Here is a 14,344-nt window from a genome sequence, read left to right on the forward strand (position 1 = left end):
GGACTCTCAACTCTCTCGCATGGGAGTAACCTCTGGCGACATTCCACGGCTCTCTCTCTCTCTCTCTCTCTCTCTCTCTCTCTCTCTCTCTCTCTCTCTCTCTCTCTCCTCTCCTCTCTCTCTCTCTCTCTCTCTCTCTCTCTCTCTCTCTCTCTCTCTCTCTCTCTCTCTCTCTCTCTCTCTCTCTCTCTCTCTCTCTCTCTCTCTCTCTCAGCTTCTTCCAGTAGCCTAGAGCCTCCTTCCATCACACAAGTCGAGTGTGTCGTGTCTCCCTCCCACACATGTTTTGGTTCTATTCCCAGCGCGGGGACTGTGCACCTAGTGGGGCCTGGCGGTGGGGGTGTGGGGTGTGGGGCGCATCTGTGACGCCACAGAGCACAGCAGAGCACTCTTCGCTCCAGGGATGCCAGATAATGGCTGGTAAATGGTGCTCCACACACATGCCAATATAGTCTGCCTCTATGCCAGCACACAGTGACAGATGCAGGCACATACACACAGAGAAATGCAGGCACACACGTCGTCAACACTACCAGATGCAGGCACACGCACCACACAGAAGCTTAGACATGGACGCAGATGCTCACACGTCCACACAGGGACACACAGATGTGTACACAAATAAACACTCGCACAAATAGAGAGAGAGAGAGAGAGACGGCTTGCCAGAGGTCCTGTGTGACTGAAAGAAGCCATCGACTCCTCTGTCGCTACGTTTGTCTCTCACCCCAGCCCCCAAAGATCCTGTGGGATGCTCCTTTTTTTCGTACAATTACAGTTTGCTTTATGTCTCCCTGAGGTAGCCATGACATGGGGGCAAAGCCGTGGAGACTTCAACATTTTTGCTTGTGAATTTTGAAGTTGGTTGCATCCTGTATGTCAGTCAGTCTCCTGAAGGGACCACTCCGATACATATCAACTCATTTTGATGAAATAGTCCACCTCCCATCAGGAACCAAAGATAAATTGTGTGTCTTTGGCAACATTGCAAATGGGTTGCTTGGTGCAAGATGTTTTTGTCTAGTGAAAAACGTACGGCAATTAAAATGCATTGCAGCACATTTTCAGCGAGTAGCGTGCCTCCCATCTGAGACGACCGCTAATAAGACTAGTAAAGCCTGTGTCTCTGCCATGAATCACATCTCGCAGCTCATTTGTGCCAGCACGGTGTCACCAAGCAATATTATCGGGAACCACTGCCAACACGGTGTCAGACGTGGCAATATTGAGAAGCGCCACTGGTACTTATCATGGTAACACGCAATATTCAGAAGCGTAAACATGAAACGCTGTCGATGGTATGATCTCATGCCGACGTATGAGGTTGTGGGTGTAGATATGTGATGACTATGGGAACCATTGCCAACACGGTGTCAGACAAGGCCATATTGAGAAACGCTACAGGCACAAAACACGGTAACACAGTAATAAAGCGATATTGAGAACCGTAAACATGAAACGCTGTCGATGGCATGGTCTCATGTCGACGCATGAGGTTGTGGGTGTAGATGCACTGTATGCGATGACTGTGATTGGTAGGTAGGTACTCTGTTAGGGGTGGTAGCATAATTCCAATGATCGTGACCGCTTCTTCAGAGTGACGTCGGTGGAGTGTAGAGAATTTCATTACATGACCCAACTGTGTGGCTTTGAGGGCTTGCTGCGTGGACATCACTGAAAACAATGCCCGCGGGTCACGTTTCAGTGATTTGAAGGGGAGTAGGGCAATTATTTCAGTTTCTGTAGACTATAACACACTGGAAGCCTATCCACACACACACACACACACACACACACACACACACACACACACACACACACACACACACACACTTGGACCAATCTTCGACTTCCATGTTGGGTAACATCACCACATTGGCCACGCAGGCGAATCTTTCTATTTTCCAGACAGGGGGTATTTTGTTCCCTTCAACGATGGTTTTGCGGATAGCTGTGAGGATACACTTGGGTCCTGTGGAGCCATGTAGAGAATGATCAAAGGAGAAGGGTGGAATAGGCGGAGAGGGAGAAAAAAGAAAAAGTCTTGGGAGAGGATGAAGGGCGGAAAATGAGTGCCAGTGGACCTCCTCTCCTCTCCTCTCGTCTCCTCTCCTGCATGTTGACCATCTGGCCCTGTGGGTCTTTCACTTGAGTCCATCAAACAGCGGCCTTGTGGTTTGTTTTTAAAAAAAACCAAGATGTTGTTTTATAGATTTTTGCACTGATGTGTGATGTCTGGTGTCGGAGGTGGTAGTCCACTGCAGCCTCGTAATGTATAATAGGCACTTTCTGGAGGCATATTATTATTATTGCATAGTGCTTTTAATATGGCAAACCAACCCCTCTGAACTCTTGACAATGCTGGACAGTTTCCAAACAGTCCCCCTTTTCTGTACAGGCGATTATTGTCTTTTTGCAGCGCTGTTGATTTGTAAGGAGTGGGTATTTCTTATGAACATAATTACGGCCCAAGGGAGGAGGACCTAGTGGTGTTGTTGACCTTGTTGGTATTACAGCATGGCATGTGCTGAAACTTCACATTTCTACTGTGTGATTTGGGGAGGATTGCTGTGTGAGGATGATTACTTAAGCGTTCACAGGTCAAGAACTTAAGTATGATCTTTTTTTTTGTTCAGGTCGATATTCCTAAGGAAATGGCATTGATTTGCAGTGACGGTGCTGATGTGCTTCACAACTGAGTGAGCGCTAAAATTGATTTTCTTTTTTCACCCTCTCTCTGTTTATTTTTCAGGTGCTGGAGAGTCAGGAAAGAGTACAATCGTGAAGCAGATGAAGTAAGTATCAGAGATTAAATGTGATCAAAATATTGGAAAATAAATCGACCTATTAACCTAACTAGCAATGACGACCTGTAATTAACAATGAGTAAATGGTACTTAACTGCTAATCCTGTGTAGTTACATTTTCTCCATTGGTTTGGTTCATTTCATGAAACTGAGATGACATTCGTAGAACTATAAGGAGATTTGGCCAAACAAACGTACACTTCTGGATGAACAAACTTTCATGTATTTATTTACTTCATTGCTGGTTTTGAATGCCATGTGAAATGTATAACCTGTATTGGCCATGAAATGGCCACAGCTGCTTAGCTGGCTATGAATGAAAAGTAAAATCAAACAATATCATCTGCAACATTTCAGATAATTAGCTAAATATATTAAGTGTGCCAAAACTGCTCTTGCATGCATCAAAACTAAATCTCTTGCCCATAAAAATGGTCAGTGTCGCAACGATTGCATCGATCCTCCTCAATTTCTTTGTCTTATTTTCTTTCATTTAGTACATCTGCCAAAATAGAAATTAGTCAAATTATGACAAAGAAAAACTGCAGTGTACATGGTACAAAAATGGACTAATCTTTTGAAATAAGCAAGATCTCTTTATTTGGAAATGTGCTAAATGTCTGCTCATTGTGTTAACTGTAGGTTACTTGTACACAGGGCTCTAAATTAACTTTTTCCACCACCAGCCAATTTGGCTAGTAGACATTTTTTCTTACCAGCCAAACAGAAGGTCAACTAGCCTTTTTTTTATCTCGCCAAAATAAACTAGGCTATGTGTTAGGCTATTTAAAAAAAAAAAAAAAAATCATGGTTATTTTATTCAACTATTTCCAAAACACATAAACACTATAGGCCTAATTAACATAATAAGCATATTATATACACTTTTTAATTATTTTTTTAACTTCTGCTTTATATTTACCTCTGAAAACAGTGAATCACATCACTCAAGCCACACAACAGACCTTTAACATAGCCTACAACCAAACACACAGCCAAACACTACAAAACCTCACATCTGTACACTCCAAGGAAGGAGAAGAAATGAGAGGAAAAGAAGAGGAGAGAGGAGGAAAGGAGAGATCAACACACACACACACACACACACACACACACACACACACGCATGCAATAATGGGTATGTCTGTGTGTTTATGTAGCCTATATGCTGCTATAGACACCTTCATTTACTCCAGGAGCTCTTCTCTACCATGCGCAATAAAATGACAAGAAGCACGCTATGTTTAACTATCACGGAAATGTCGCCGTTGGCAGTTTTTTGGTTATTGATTTTTTTTTTTCACGTAGCCTACTTGCACGGTTATGCAAGGTCTGCTCTTCTTTCCGATGGAGTGGGCTTTCCAACTTAAGTTGCGCCAGGACTTAAAGCATTTCAGAAGACAACTGACAGCTACGCGCACACTACTCTGACAGATAGTTATCATCCTCTGCCCTTGTCGCAATTTCTTTCCACAACCACTCCTTTTTAAAAACGTCACTACTATTACTGTTATTATTACTAGTAGGCCTATTCGCCAACACAGAATCTTGCTCTAACCACCACCACAAAACATACAAAACAGAAGTAGGCATAATCCGCGTCATGTTATTAAAACTCTTCGGTCAGGTCCTCACAGCTTAAAAAGGCAGCCTGTTAGAGAAAGGTTCTGTGTCGGTGAGTGCTAATAGTAACAGTAGGCCTAATAGTGATGTTAAAAGTGGTGGAGCGAAAGCGACAGAAGCAGAGGAGGAGAGTTGCCTGTCAAAATAATGCGAGCGTAGCCGACAGTAGGCTGTTCGTCTGAAATGTTTTCTGTCGTGTCGCGCGCAACAGCAGCATGGAGTAGCCGCTGCCAGAGCTGCTTCGGAAAGCCCACGGTGGGATGCTACGTCATGACGGTAGTGTTTATAGGAAATCTCGCCGTATCGTTGCCATTCAAGCAGCGGTTTACCGTTCATAATTTACTGTACTCGGGCGCTACTAGCCAAATTGGCGGGTAGGTAATTTTTTCTACTAGCCAAAATGAATTCTCACCCGTGTTTGGCGTGTTGGCGTGTGTTAATTTAGAGCCCTGCTTGTACATAACCATTTGCAGAAAATACACTAGATATTTGGGACATGTTGCCTGCAAAGCATTTGGAATGTGATGAAAGCAAAGAAAAAAATCCATTCTGTTGCAAAAAACTTTTTTAATCCATGATGTTTTGAGAATGTCATTTGTTTGATGAAATGAGCCAAACCAATGGAGAAAAACTGCTATAATGTAAGAATCATTCATTTTAGTTTATTAATTTCTTATATTCTGTGTATTCTTCCTTGAGTGTTGGTGGGTGTATAGTTCATTTAAACCACCACATGTGGTTCTGTCTAGCCTTTGAAGGCAGCCATGACCTGTCAATTAATCTTTTAAAAACTGCAGCAAAAGTCAGCATTCTTGGATGGATTGCATACAAAATCATTTGATGTTAAATGAAACATAAGCACTTAATAAGGGTACCAACTATACACAATAGTGACTGTCAGGGCTCTAAATTAACTTTTTCCACCACCAGCCAATTTGGCTAGTGGACATTTTTTCTTACCAGCCAAACAGAAGTTCAACTAGCCATTTTTTTATCTCACCAAAATAAACTATGCATTAGGCTAGTTATTATTATTATTATTATGGTCAGTTTGTTCAACTATTTCTACAACACAGATAGGCCTGCATAGGCTACTATATTGCTACATAAGCATATTATAGGCTATATATTTTTTCATTATTTTTTAACTTCTGCTTTATTTTTTACTTTCATTACTTAGGCCTAATCAATTTGCATTCAAAGAATTTAATGATTGCACTATTTCAAATTATTCTAATTCGTTGACCAGCACCTGTAGTTTTTGTTCAATTCCTCAGAAAACAGCTGAATCATATCACACAAGCCACTCATAACAGACCTTTAACATACAGTAACCAAGCACACAGCCAAACCACACAGAAGAGATGAGAGGAAAATGAGAAGAGAGAGGAGGAGCTCTTCTCTACCATGCGCAACAAAATGACAAGAAGCCTAGTTTAACTAAAAGTAAATAGGCCTAATAGCTCGGGAATCTTCGCTTCCTTTGTTACTTCCACAGCTTCGTCGTTGGTTGCTTTTTTTTCTTTCCGATGGCGTGGGCTTTCCAACTTAGTTGCGCCAGGACTCGGAACATTTCAGAAGACAACTGAACTGACAGCTACGGTCACACTACTCTGACAGTCAGCTCTCCTCCTCTGCCCTTGTCGCTATTTCGTTCCACAACCACTCATTTTTTAACGTCACTATTATTACGGTTACAATTACTACTAGCATTCACCAACACACAGAACCTTGCTCTGACCCCCGCCTCATTCTCATCACTCGCACAAAACATAGTCTACAGAACAGAAGTATCTCTATGCATAATCTGCGTAAGTCCTGTTATTGAAACGGTCAGGGTCTCGCTGCTTCAAAAAGGCAGCCTGTTACAGCAAGGTTCAGCCTAGTAATAATAGCAGTAGTGACTTTAAAAAGGTTGTAGCGAAAACGACGAGAGCATAGGAGGAGAGCTGCCTGTCAGAATAGTGTGAGCGCAGCTTAGCTGACAGAAGGCTGGTCGTCTGAAATGTTTTCAATCCTGGCGCGCGCAACAGCATGGAGTTGCCGCTCGCTGCACTGGAAAGCCCACGGTGGGAGGCTACGTCGTGACGCTAGTGTCCATGGGTAATGTAGGAAATCTTGCCGTCTAACGTTCGTCAGAGAAGCTGTTTACCGTTCATAATTTACTGTACTCGGGCGCTACTAGCCAAATTGGCGGGTAGGTATTTTTTTCTACTAGCCAAAATTAATTTTCACCCGTGTTTGGCGTGTTGGCGTGTGTTAATTTAGAGCCCTGGTGACTGTAGCTGTGGTAGCGTATCTCTGATTTCTGCTTCTAAATGGGACAATGAGCTTGTTACAGGCAGTTGCTTCATATTTTCTTTTTTAATCCAGGTATATTAAAGATTGCTTTCCCCCCCTCTTCTTGTCTTCCTCTAGAATTATCCATGAGGCAGGCTACTCAGAGGAGGAGTGCAAGCAGTACAAGGCGGTGGTGTACAGCAACACCATCCAGTCCATCATCGCCATCATCAGGGCCATGGGACGCCTCAAGATAGACTTTGGCGACGCCGCACGAGCTGTACGTACAAATGGACTGTGCAAATGTTTTCAAATCTGTGTGTAAGACTGAAGCCTTCAGGTAGTCTGGCTATGGAGACTAGGGCTGTGTCCCAATACTATAGTAGGCACTGCCCCATTCCAAGTAGCTACTGCTCTGCATCCTGCCCAGTGGCTTCTATGTAGAAAACCAGGCATTAGTAAGCACAATTCGAATGTACTACAGTGCTGCCATTTCCATGACCTTTGAACCGCACTTCTGGGATGGCGAAGTAGTCGCAAAGTAACCATTGTTTGCCGACTGCAAATATGACTGGATATAGGAAACTCATCTGGGTACCATTTGCCTCCTGGTTGAAGCCTTCCAAGGTATTTGGACACACTACATAGTCGATTCCTTATGTTTTGCCTACTACATAGGCAGGCAGTTGGCACTTTCGGATGCAACTTAGGGTCTGGCTAGCTTGACGTTTAAGCACATTTCTCTCTAAGAGATGGTAAGGGTGTGTCTAGCTAGCTCATCAAATGCCCCCGCAGGCTACTGGTTGAGGCTGCAATCGATAAATCTACCCATTCTTTAACTGAACTGGTGAGTCATTGCCTTAAATATGCCCCATGGAGCCATAGGGCATGCTCAAAATTGATTGACTCCGTATCTCAACAGTTTGAAATGTTGTGGAGGACATGCCTGGCCAGACTAAATGAGTTTGTGAAATCTGCACACTGATTACATATACCAGTAAATGCACACATTGTGAAATCTGCACATTGGTTACATATACCATTAAATGCTTCTTCTACTATTCCCAGTGAACACCGGAGCATTTCCCCCCCCCCATGTTGTCTTTAGTGTTTGACCACCACAACTGAGGTTATTATTGTGTTCCAATGTTTCATAATCCAATATTTACCTGCCTGACAGATTCATATACCTCTCTCTAACCTAGTGGAGACCGTGGTATTTAATTGAATTAAAATCACATTGTGGCTATTAAAGAATACCATACAGGCTGATGTACAGTGTCACCTAAGCCAAGCTTGTATAGTCTATAGTCTTCTTATCTGGCCCTGTTTACTTAACAGGTGGTTTAACCCTTATTAACACCCGAGCCCTATGAGCTTGTTTGTTTTCTTTTGAATGGACGAAACCATGAATGAATACAGCCTCTTTATAAGGAAGCCCCAACACGTTCGCCCTGAGCACATGCGCGCGCACACACACACACACACACACACACACACACACCACTTAGTGGGCAGATCCACTTTCTGGGTTAGCTGGGCTCGGGCTCCTTGGAGACGGTCCAGATGCAAACAAAAAAAACTGTGTCATATAGGAAGGCAGCTGGCCCGAGCCGAGCCAAGCTGCACAAGGCTGTCCTGAACTATTTGGCAGCCATCGCTGACTGGGCTTGCACTATATTACAAGGCCTATAGATAGTTGTATAGTTGTGATGGCGTATCCTATCAAGGTCAGTGTGCTGTGCTGCTGCTGCTGTGGTGATGTGGAGCACTGCAAACATAAGGGGATATGGGTAACGGGAACATGATCGTGTACGTGTGTGTGCTGTGTGTGTGACAGAGAGAGTAAGTGAGTGGTATAGCGATGGTCCAGGGTAGTGAAACTGTACCCCACTTTGTGTGTGTGTGTGTGTGAGTGAGAGGGAGAGAATGCATCACTCTGTGTTGTATGTCTACTCTGTACATGTGTGTGTAACCGCATGTGTTTGTCTGTGGAGTAAGCTTAGTAGAGTAGAGCTACTTTAGTGATCACGAAGGAATTTTACTTGTGAGACACCAAGTGTCTGTGTGTGTCTCACGTGTGTGTGGGCATGGTTGGCCTTGTTGTGCACTTACGCGCCTGAACTTGGAACGTCAAAAAATAAACAATAGCCTAGTTGCGAGGATGCACGCTGACAGAACGGTGTAAAACCAGAGACGGTCCATTATGTTAGAATTAAAGGGCAACTCCTGCCAATTTCAATGTGCTGTTGTATTGCTCACGCTACCCTTGACTTGTCAGTAGCCGGTGACGCCACATTTTTTTGGCTCAGCCCTTTGCGAGATATGAGCTTTTCTAATGGGGGAAACTTTTGTTTACATTTCAAAAAAACATTTTTATATATTCCCAAAAACATAACAAAAGGTTATGCAAGATCAGCAGACAACTAGCAAACAGCGATACCTTTCGGGAAAATATTTGGAGTAGGCCTATGCTCAGTTAAAAAAAAATGTAAACAAAAGTTGCCCCCATTAGAATAGCTCATATCTTGGAAAGGGCTGGGCCAAAAACTGCGGCGTCACCGGGTACTGACAAGTCAAGGGTAGCGTGAGCAATACAACAGCACATTGAAATTGGCAGGAGTTGCCCTTTGGTAAAACCAGCCACAGACTGACAAAAGAGCAGCGTGACACAGTGAAATACAGATGTTATCTCAGCAGCAGCAACTTTATCATACACTGTGTCATCTTGTTTATTAACGAAAGAACACACCAGCTTTCTTTGTACTGTTGTGGGTTTCCGCTTCACACATTTGGGGCTGCACAAGTAGCCTCTCCGGGGCACAGGCAACAGTAGCAAATAGTTTGAGATGTGTACCTGGTTAAAACGTTATTATTAGGTTAGTCTAAATTTCGGGACCTGCACAGTCAGATTCGGGATTCGGGACAAACGTTAAGAATTCGGGACTGTCCCGAATTTTTGGGGACATCTGGTCACCCTAGTTACAACCCATCTGTAACCCTTGTGTGTCTGTGTGTTTGTGTGTGCATGCAGTACTGTGGGAGTGTGTGCGTGTCACTGAGCGGGTAACAATACATCATAAGCATGTGTGTCAGAGCTTGACATTGGCACTTCTAGGGGTGTAAATAGTAATCGAAATGTATCGATGCATTGATGTATCGGCTGACGATTTAATCGAATCTCATCGTATCATAGGGCTTACTTAAAGGGATACTGTGTGAGATTTTTAGTTGTTTATTTCCAGAATTCATGCTGCCCATTCACTAATGTTACCTTTTTCATGAATACTTACCACCACCATCAAATTCTAAGTATTCATTATGACTGGAAAAATTGCACTTTTCATACATGAAAAGGGGGATCTTCTCCATGATCCGCCATTTTGAATTTCCAAAAATGACTCTACTTGGACCCTACTAGAAAATATGTCTTTACTACTTAGTAAACTTTCATGTAAAGATCAAATTTGGCAATAGGCAGCCCAGTTTCAATGAGCAGCATAGTTGCAGTACCTTTTTTGACCATTTCCTGCACAGTGTCCCTTTTAAGTATCGAAAATAATCAAATCGCTGACCCCTGTCCAATTCCCTAGCTCCATAACATAAAAGAAGTGTAAAAGTATTGGAAAAAATCGTATCGTATCGTGGGAAAAGTATCGAAAATATTCAAACCTCTGCTTTAAGAAATCGATATCGTATTTTATCATCATGGAGGCTGTGATTTACACCCCTAGGCACTTGCCAACTGGCCAAATAATGGCTAAAACTTGGCTGTGGCTACTCTCTCGTCATGTTGGCCGGTGATTCACAAAAGGGTCAAATGAGATGAGTCATACCCAAGAATATCAGTTGGTTATATTCAAGTTCAGGAAAGATTCTATTAATATCCACTGTTTTCACTATGTTCATAGTAGATCTTCCTTTAGCCCTTCGTCTTCAGAGTTTAGACATAGCATGGTGAAGAAATGCTGACAACAAAACTGTCTAGTAGAAAGGCTGACTGGCTAGGAACTCATGAAAACCACTATCCACATAAGGCCAGTGAGCAAAAAAGTAAATGTCAAGCCCTGATGCGAGTGCCTGCGTGCACAGTAAAGCTGTGTTTTTCTTCCTATGTCTTTGTGTGTAACCATAGGCAGCTCTCGTTGTGTGTGTGCCTATGGAAGATGTTTGGCAGCTGTCTGTTCCTCTCCATGTAGTGTGTGTGTGTGTGTGTTTGTACTGTTTGTGATGCGATGCAGTGTGTCACTCCATGTCTATGTTACCCTGTGCATCTGTCTTCTCTTCTGTGTCCACCAGAATGATGTAAGGCAGCTGTTTGTATATCTATTTTGAGTGTGGGTGTGTGTGTGTGTGAGGGAGACACTGTGGCCACATGAGTGTTTCTGTTTTCTGTTTTGGTGTGTGAAACCACATATGCCCGTCTCTCTCCCCATGCGTGTCCATCAGGACGATGCTCAGCAGCTGTTTGCTAGTTTCTCTATAACTTTGTGTCACTCCATGTGTAATACCCAGTTGTGTGTGTATGTGTGCGTGTGTGCGTGTGTGTGCGCGCGTGTCGTGTGTGTGTGCGCGCGTGTCGTGTGTGTGCGCGTGTGTGTGCGCGCGTGCAACCCAATGCATCTCTCTCCTTGTGTGTGTGTCTGTCAGGATGGTGCACAGTGCTGTTTGTCTCTTTGTGTGTGTGTGTGTGTGTGTATCTATAACCTTGTGTCATTGCATGTGTATAATTCTACGCATCTCTCTCTCCTCTTGTGTGTGGACATTAGGACGAAGTGTGTGCATGTGTGCGTGCGTATATGCGTGTGTCTCGATCCATGTGTATAACCCTATGGATCTCTCTCCCTGTGCGTGTGCCCATCAGGACAATGCATGTCACCTGATTGGGTCTCCATATACTATGTACCATGTATGCTGTGTATAGGTATTTGTCACTGACACTGCCACACCTCTTTCTCCTCTCCCCATTAGGACAACGCGGGCAGCCGTTGTCTATATATACTGTGTGTGCGAGTGTGCATGTGCGCGCGTGTCACTATGTGCATGTGTGTGTCACTATGTGCGCGTGTCGCTATGTGCGTGTGTCACTATGTGCGTGCGCGTGTCACTATGTGCGTGCGCGTGTCACTATGTGCGTGCGCGTGTCACTATGTGCGTGCGCGTGTCACTATGTGCGTGCGCGTGTCACTATGTGCGTGCGCGTGTCACTATGTGCGTGCGCGTGTCACTGTGCGTGCGCGTGTCACTGTGCGTGCGCGTGTCACTGTGCGTGCGCGTGTCACTTTGTGCGTGTGTGTGTGTCACTTTGTGCGTGTGTCACTATGTGCGCGTGTCGCTATGTGCGTGTGTCACTTTGTGTGTGTGTGTGTGTGTGTCACTTTGTGCGTGTTATGGGCAGGTTATGCTCTGTTTAGAGCCTCAACTTAGTGAGTCAACGCAGTGAATATTGATTTATAGCTCCATTCTAGCTTCGTTATCCGTTTCAGTCACAACGGTAGGGACAGCAAGATGATTGTTCAAACTCTACCTTCAATACAAGGAGTAAACTAGACATGTCTGTTGATTTGTAGCTACACAGACTCGGAAACACAGACAATGAAAATTTAACATTAAGTCTTTGTTACGTGCATTTTTGATCGCACTGGCAGCCTCCGCGGTAGTTAGGAAGAAAGAAGTGGCTCATAGAATAGGTCGCACGAAGCAGAATGTTTCCTCGGAAACACTGTTCAACTGCCCAAATATAACTTCAGCGTCGTAACTTGCAAGTGCACGTGTCCTTGGTTCGTGTAAATGAATGAAACGACAAAAGCACAGGCAACTTATTTAATACAGTCTATAGCCCGACGAAGGTTAAAACAAGGAAGTAGCTTGTTCTCGACTCGAGGACAGAGCAGGCTGGTCGAGAGGACCAATCAGAGACCTATTTTCTCTCCTTCCCGCCCTTCACTCCGTTACCGTCTGCATCATTCACTGCGTTGAGTCACAATTTAGGGGAGGTACCTGCGTGATGGGGGGGGGGGGGGGTGGGGGGGGGGGGGGGGGGGGGGGGGGGGGGGGGGGGGGGGGGGTGGGGGTGGGGCTTCACTCCGTTAACTGCGCGGCTCACTGCATCACGACGCAGGGAAGTTGGTCTCAAGGCATAAAACACCCTTAACCCTACGTATGCCCCAACAGGGCAATGCGTGGCGGCAGTTTGCATCTACACACGAACTGTGTTTCTCTATGTACTGTGTGAATGAATGAGTACGGATTATATCTGTAACCTTGTGTCACTCCATGCGTGTGTGTAACCATATGCATCTCTCTCTCTCTCTCTCTCTCTCTCTCTCTCTCTCTCTCTCTCTCTCTCTCTCTCTCTCTCTCTCTCTCTCTCTCTCTCTCTCTCTCTCTCTCTCTCTCTCTCTCTCTCTCTCTCTCTCTCTCTCTCTCTGCTCTCCCCAACAGGACGATGCGCGGCAGCTGTTTGTGCTGGCGGGCTCTGCGGAGGAGGGCTTCATGACGTCGGAGCTGGCGGGGGTCATCAAGCGCCTCTGGAAGGATGGCGGCGTACAGGCCTGCTTCAGCCGCTCGCGCGAGTACCAGCTCAACGACTCTGCCGCATAGTGAGTGTCTGTTTTAGATCTTCTTTTTTTTCAACGGAAAACTTTTTTTTCTTCTCAACCGGTTTTATACATTTGCTGCACTCTCGACAGGAAAGCTTAGGCTTAAACGTCTTTGGCTTAGGCCAAAGTGTCATACTAACCCACAAAAAAAAACAAGAATTGCAGTTTAGAGTGTGACTTCTCTGCGGCAAATGTCTGTTTAAAAATCACAGTCTTTTGCTCCCCCGCTTTTCTCTCTGCTTCGGTCTCTTTCTTACATGAGTACCTGTTCACTGACTCGGCCACGTAGTGAGTGAGTGTCTTCCATTGCTTTCTGTCTGTCATTCTTTTGTCATTCTTCTGTCTGTCTTTCTCTCTCTCTCTCTCTCTCTCTCTCTCTCTCTCTCTCTCTCTCTCTCTCTCTCAAAAGTTTCTCTCCCCCCCTGATATATTTTATGCAGTTTCACATGAAATATGACTCATTTTGTTAAGCAATCTTAGAAATGACATTAGCAATACAATTATGTTATGTTTACAGGGGACCTAGTGAAGGTGGGACCTGTTGTAAAGGAGGCCACCTTCAATGTAGCCCTAAATTCCGGGGAGGGAAATTCTGGTTTATGTTCATATCACGGCCCTTGAAGGACTTAATAACATTTGAAGTGGCCCTTTGAATAGTTCCCCACCCCTGTCATATGGTCTCTACAGCCCTAGTGAGGGTCAATCTATCTGCCTCCGTCACTGTCTCTTCAGTCTGTTTTACTCTAACTGTCTCTCCTCCTCATTCCGCCCCCGTAGCAGTTCAACAAATCTGGCAGCTATCCTTCAGTACAGAAAAGCTCCCCTACTAAGATCAGTTCAGAGCCTCTCTCTCGCGCATTCTCTCTCTGGCGCACGCGCTCGCTCTCTCTCTCTCTCTCTCTCTCTCTCTCTCTCTCGCGCTCTCTCTCTCTCTCTCTCTCTCTCGCTCTCTCGCGCTCTCTCTCTCTCGCGCTCTCTCTCTCTCGTGCTCTCTCTCTCTCGCGCTCTCGCTCTCTCGCTCTCTCTCTCTCT

General features: G+C 44.7%; 1 protein-coding gene across 1 annotated transcript in view; it reads left to right on the forward strand.

Annotated features, from left to right (window-relative positions):
- gnai1 (guanine nucleotide binding protein (G protein), alpha inhibiting activity polypeptide 1) overlaps positions 1-14,344 on the forward strand; it is a 39,310-nt gene that overhangs the window by 9,804 nt on the left and 15,162 nt on the right. Inside the window, exons 2-4 of the mRNA XM_063217119.1 lie at positions 2,753-2,795; positions 6,849-6,990; positions 13,155-13,312. Of these exons, the coding sequence (XP_063073189.1) occupies positions 2,753-2,795; positions 6,849-6,990; positions 13,155-13,312 (343 nt within the window). The remainder of the gene's footprint in view (positions 1-2,752; positions 2,796-6,848; positions 6,991-13,154; positions 13,313-14,344) is intronic.

The sequence above is a fragment of the Engraulis encrasicolus genome, chromosome 15 (genome assembly GCF_034702125.1).
Source record: "Engraulis encrasicolus isolate BLACKSEA-1 chromosome 15, IST_EnEncr_1.0, whole genome shotgun sequence".
NCBI lineage: Eukaryota > Metazoa > Chordata > Actinopteri > Clupeiformes > Engraulidae > Engraulis > Engraulis encrasicolus.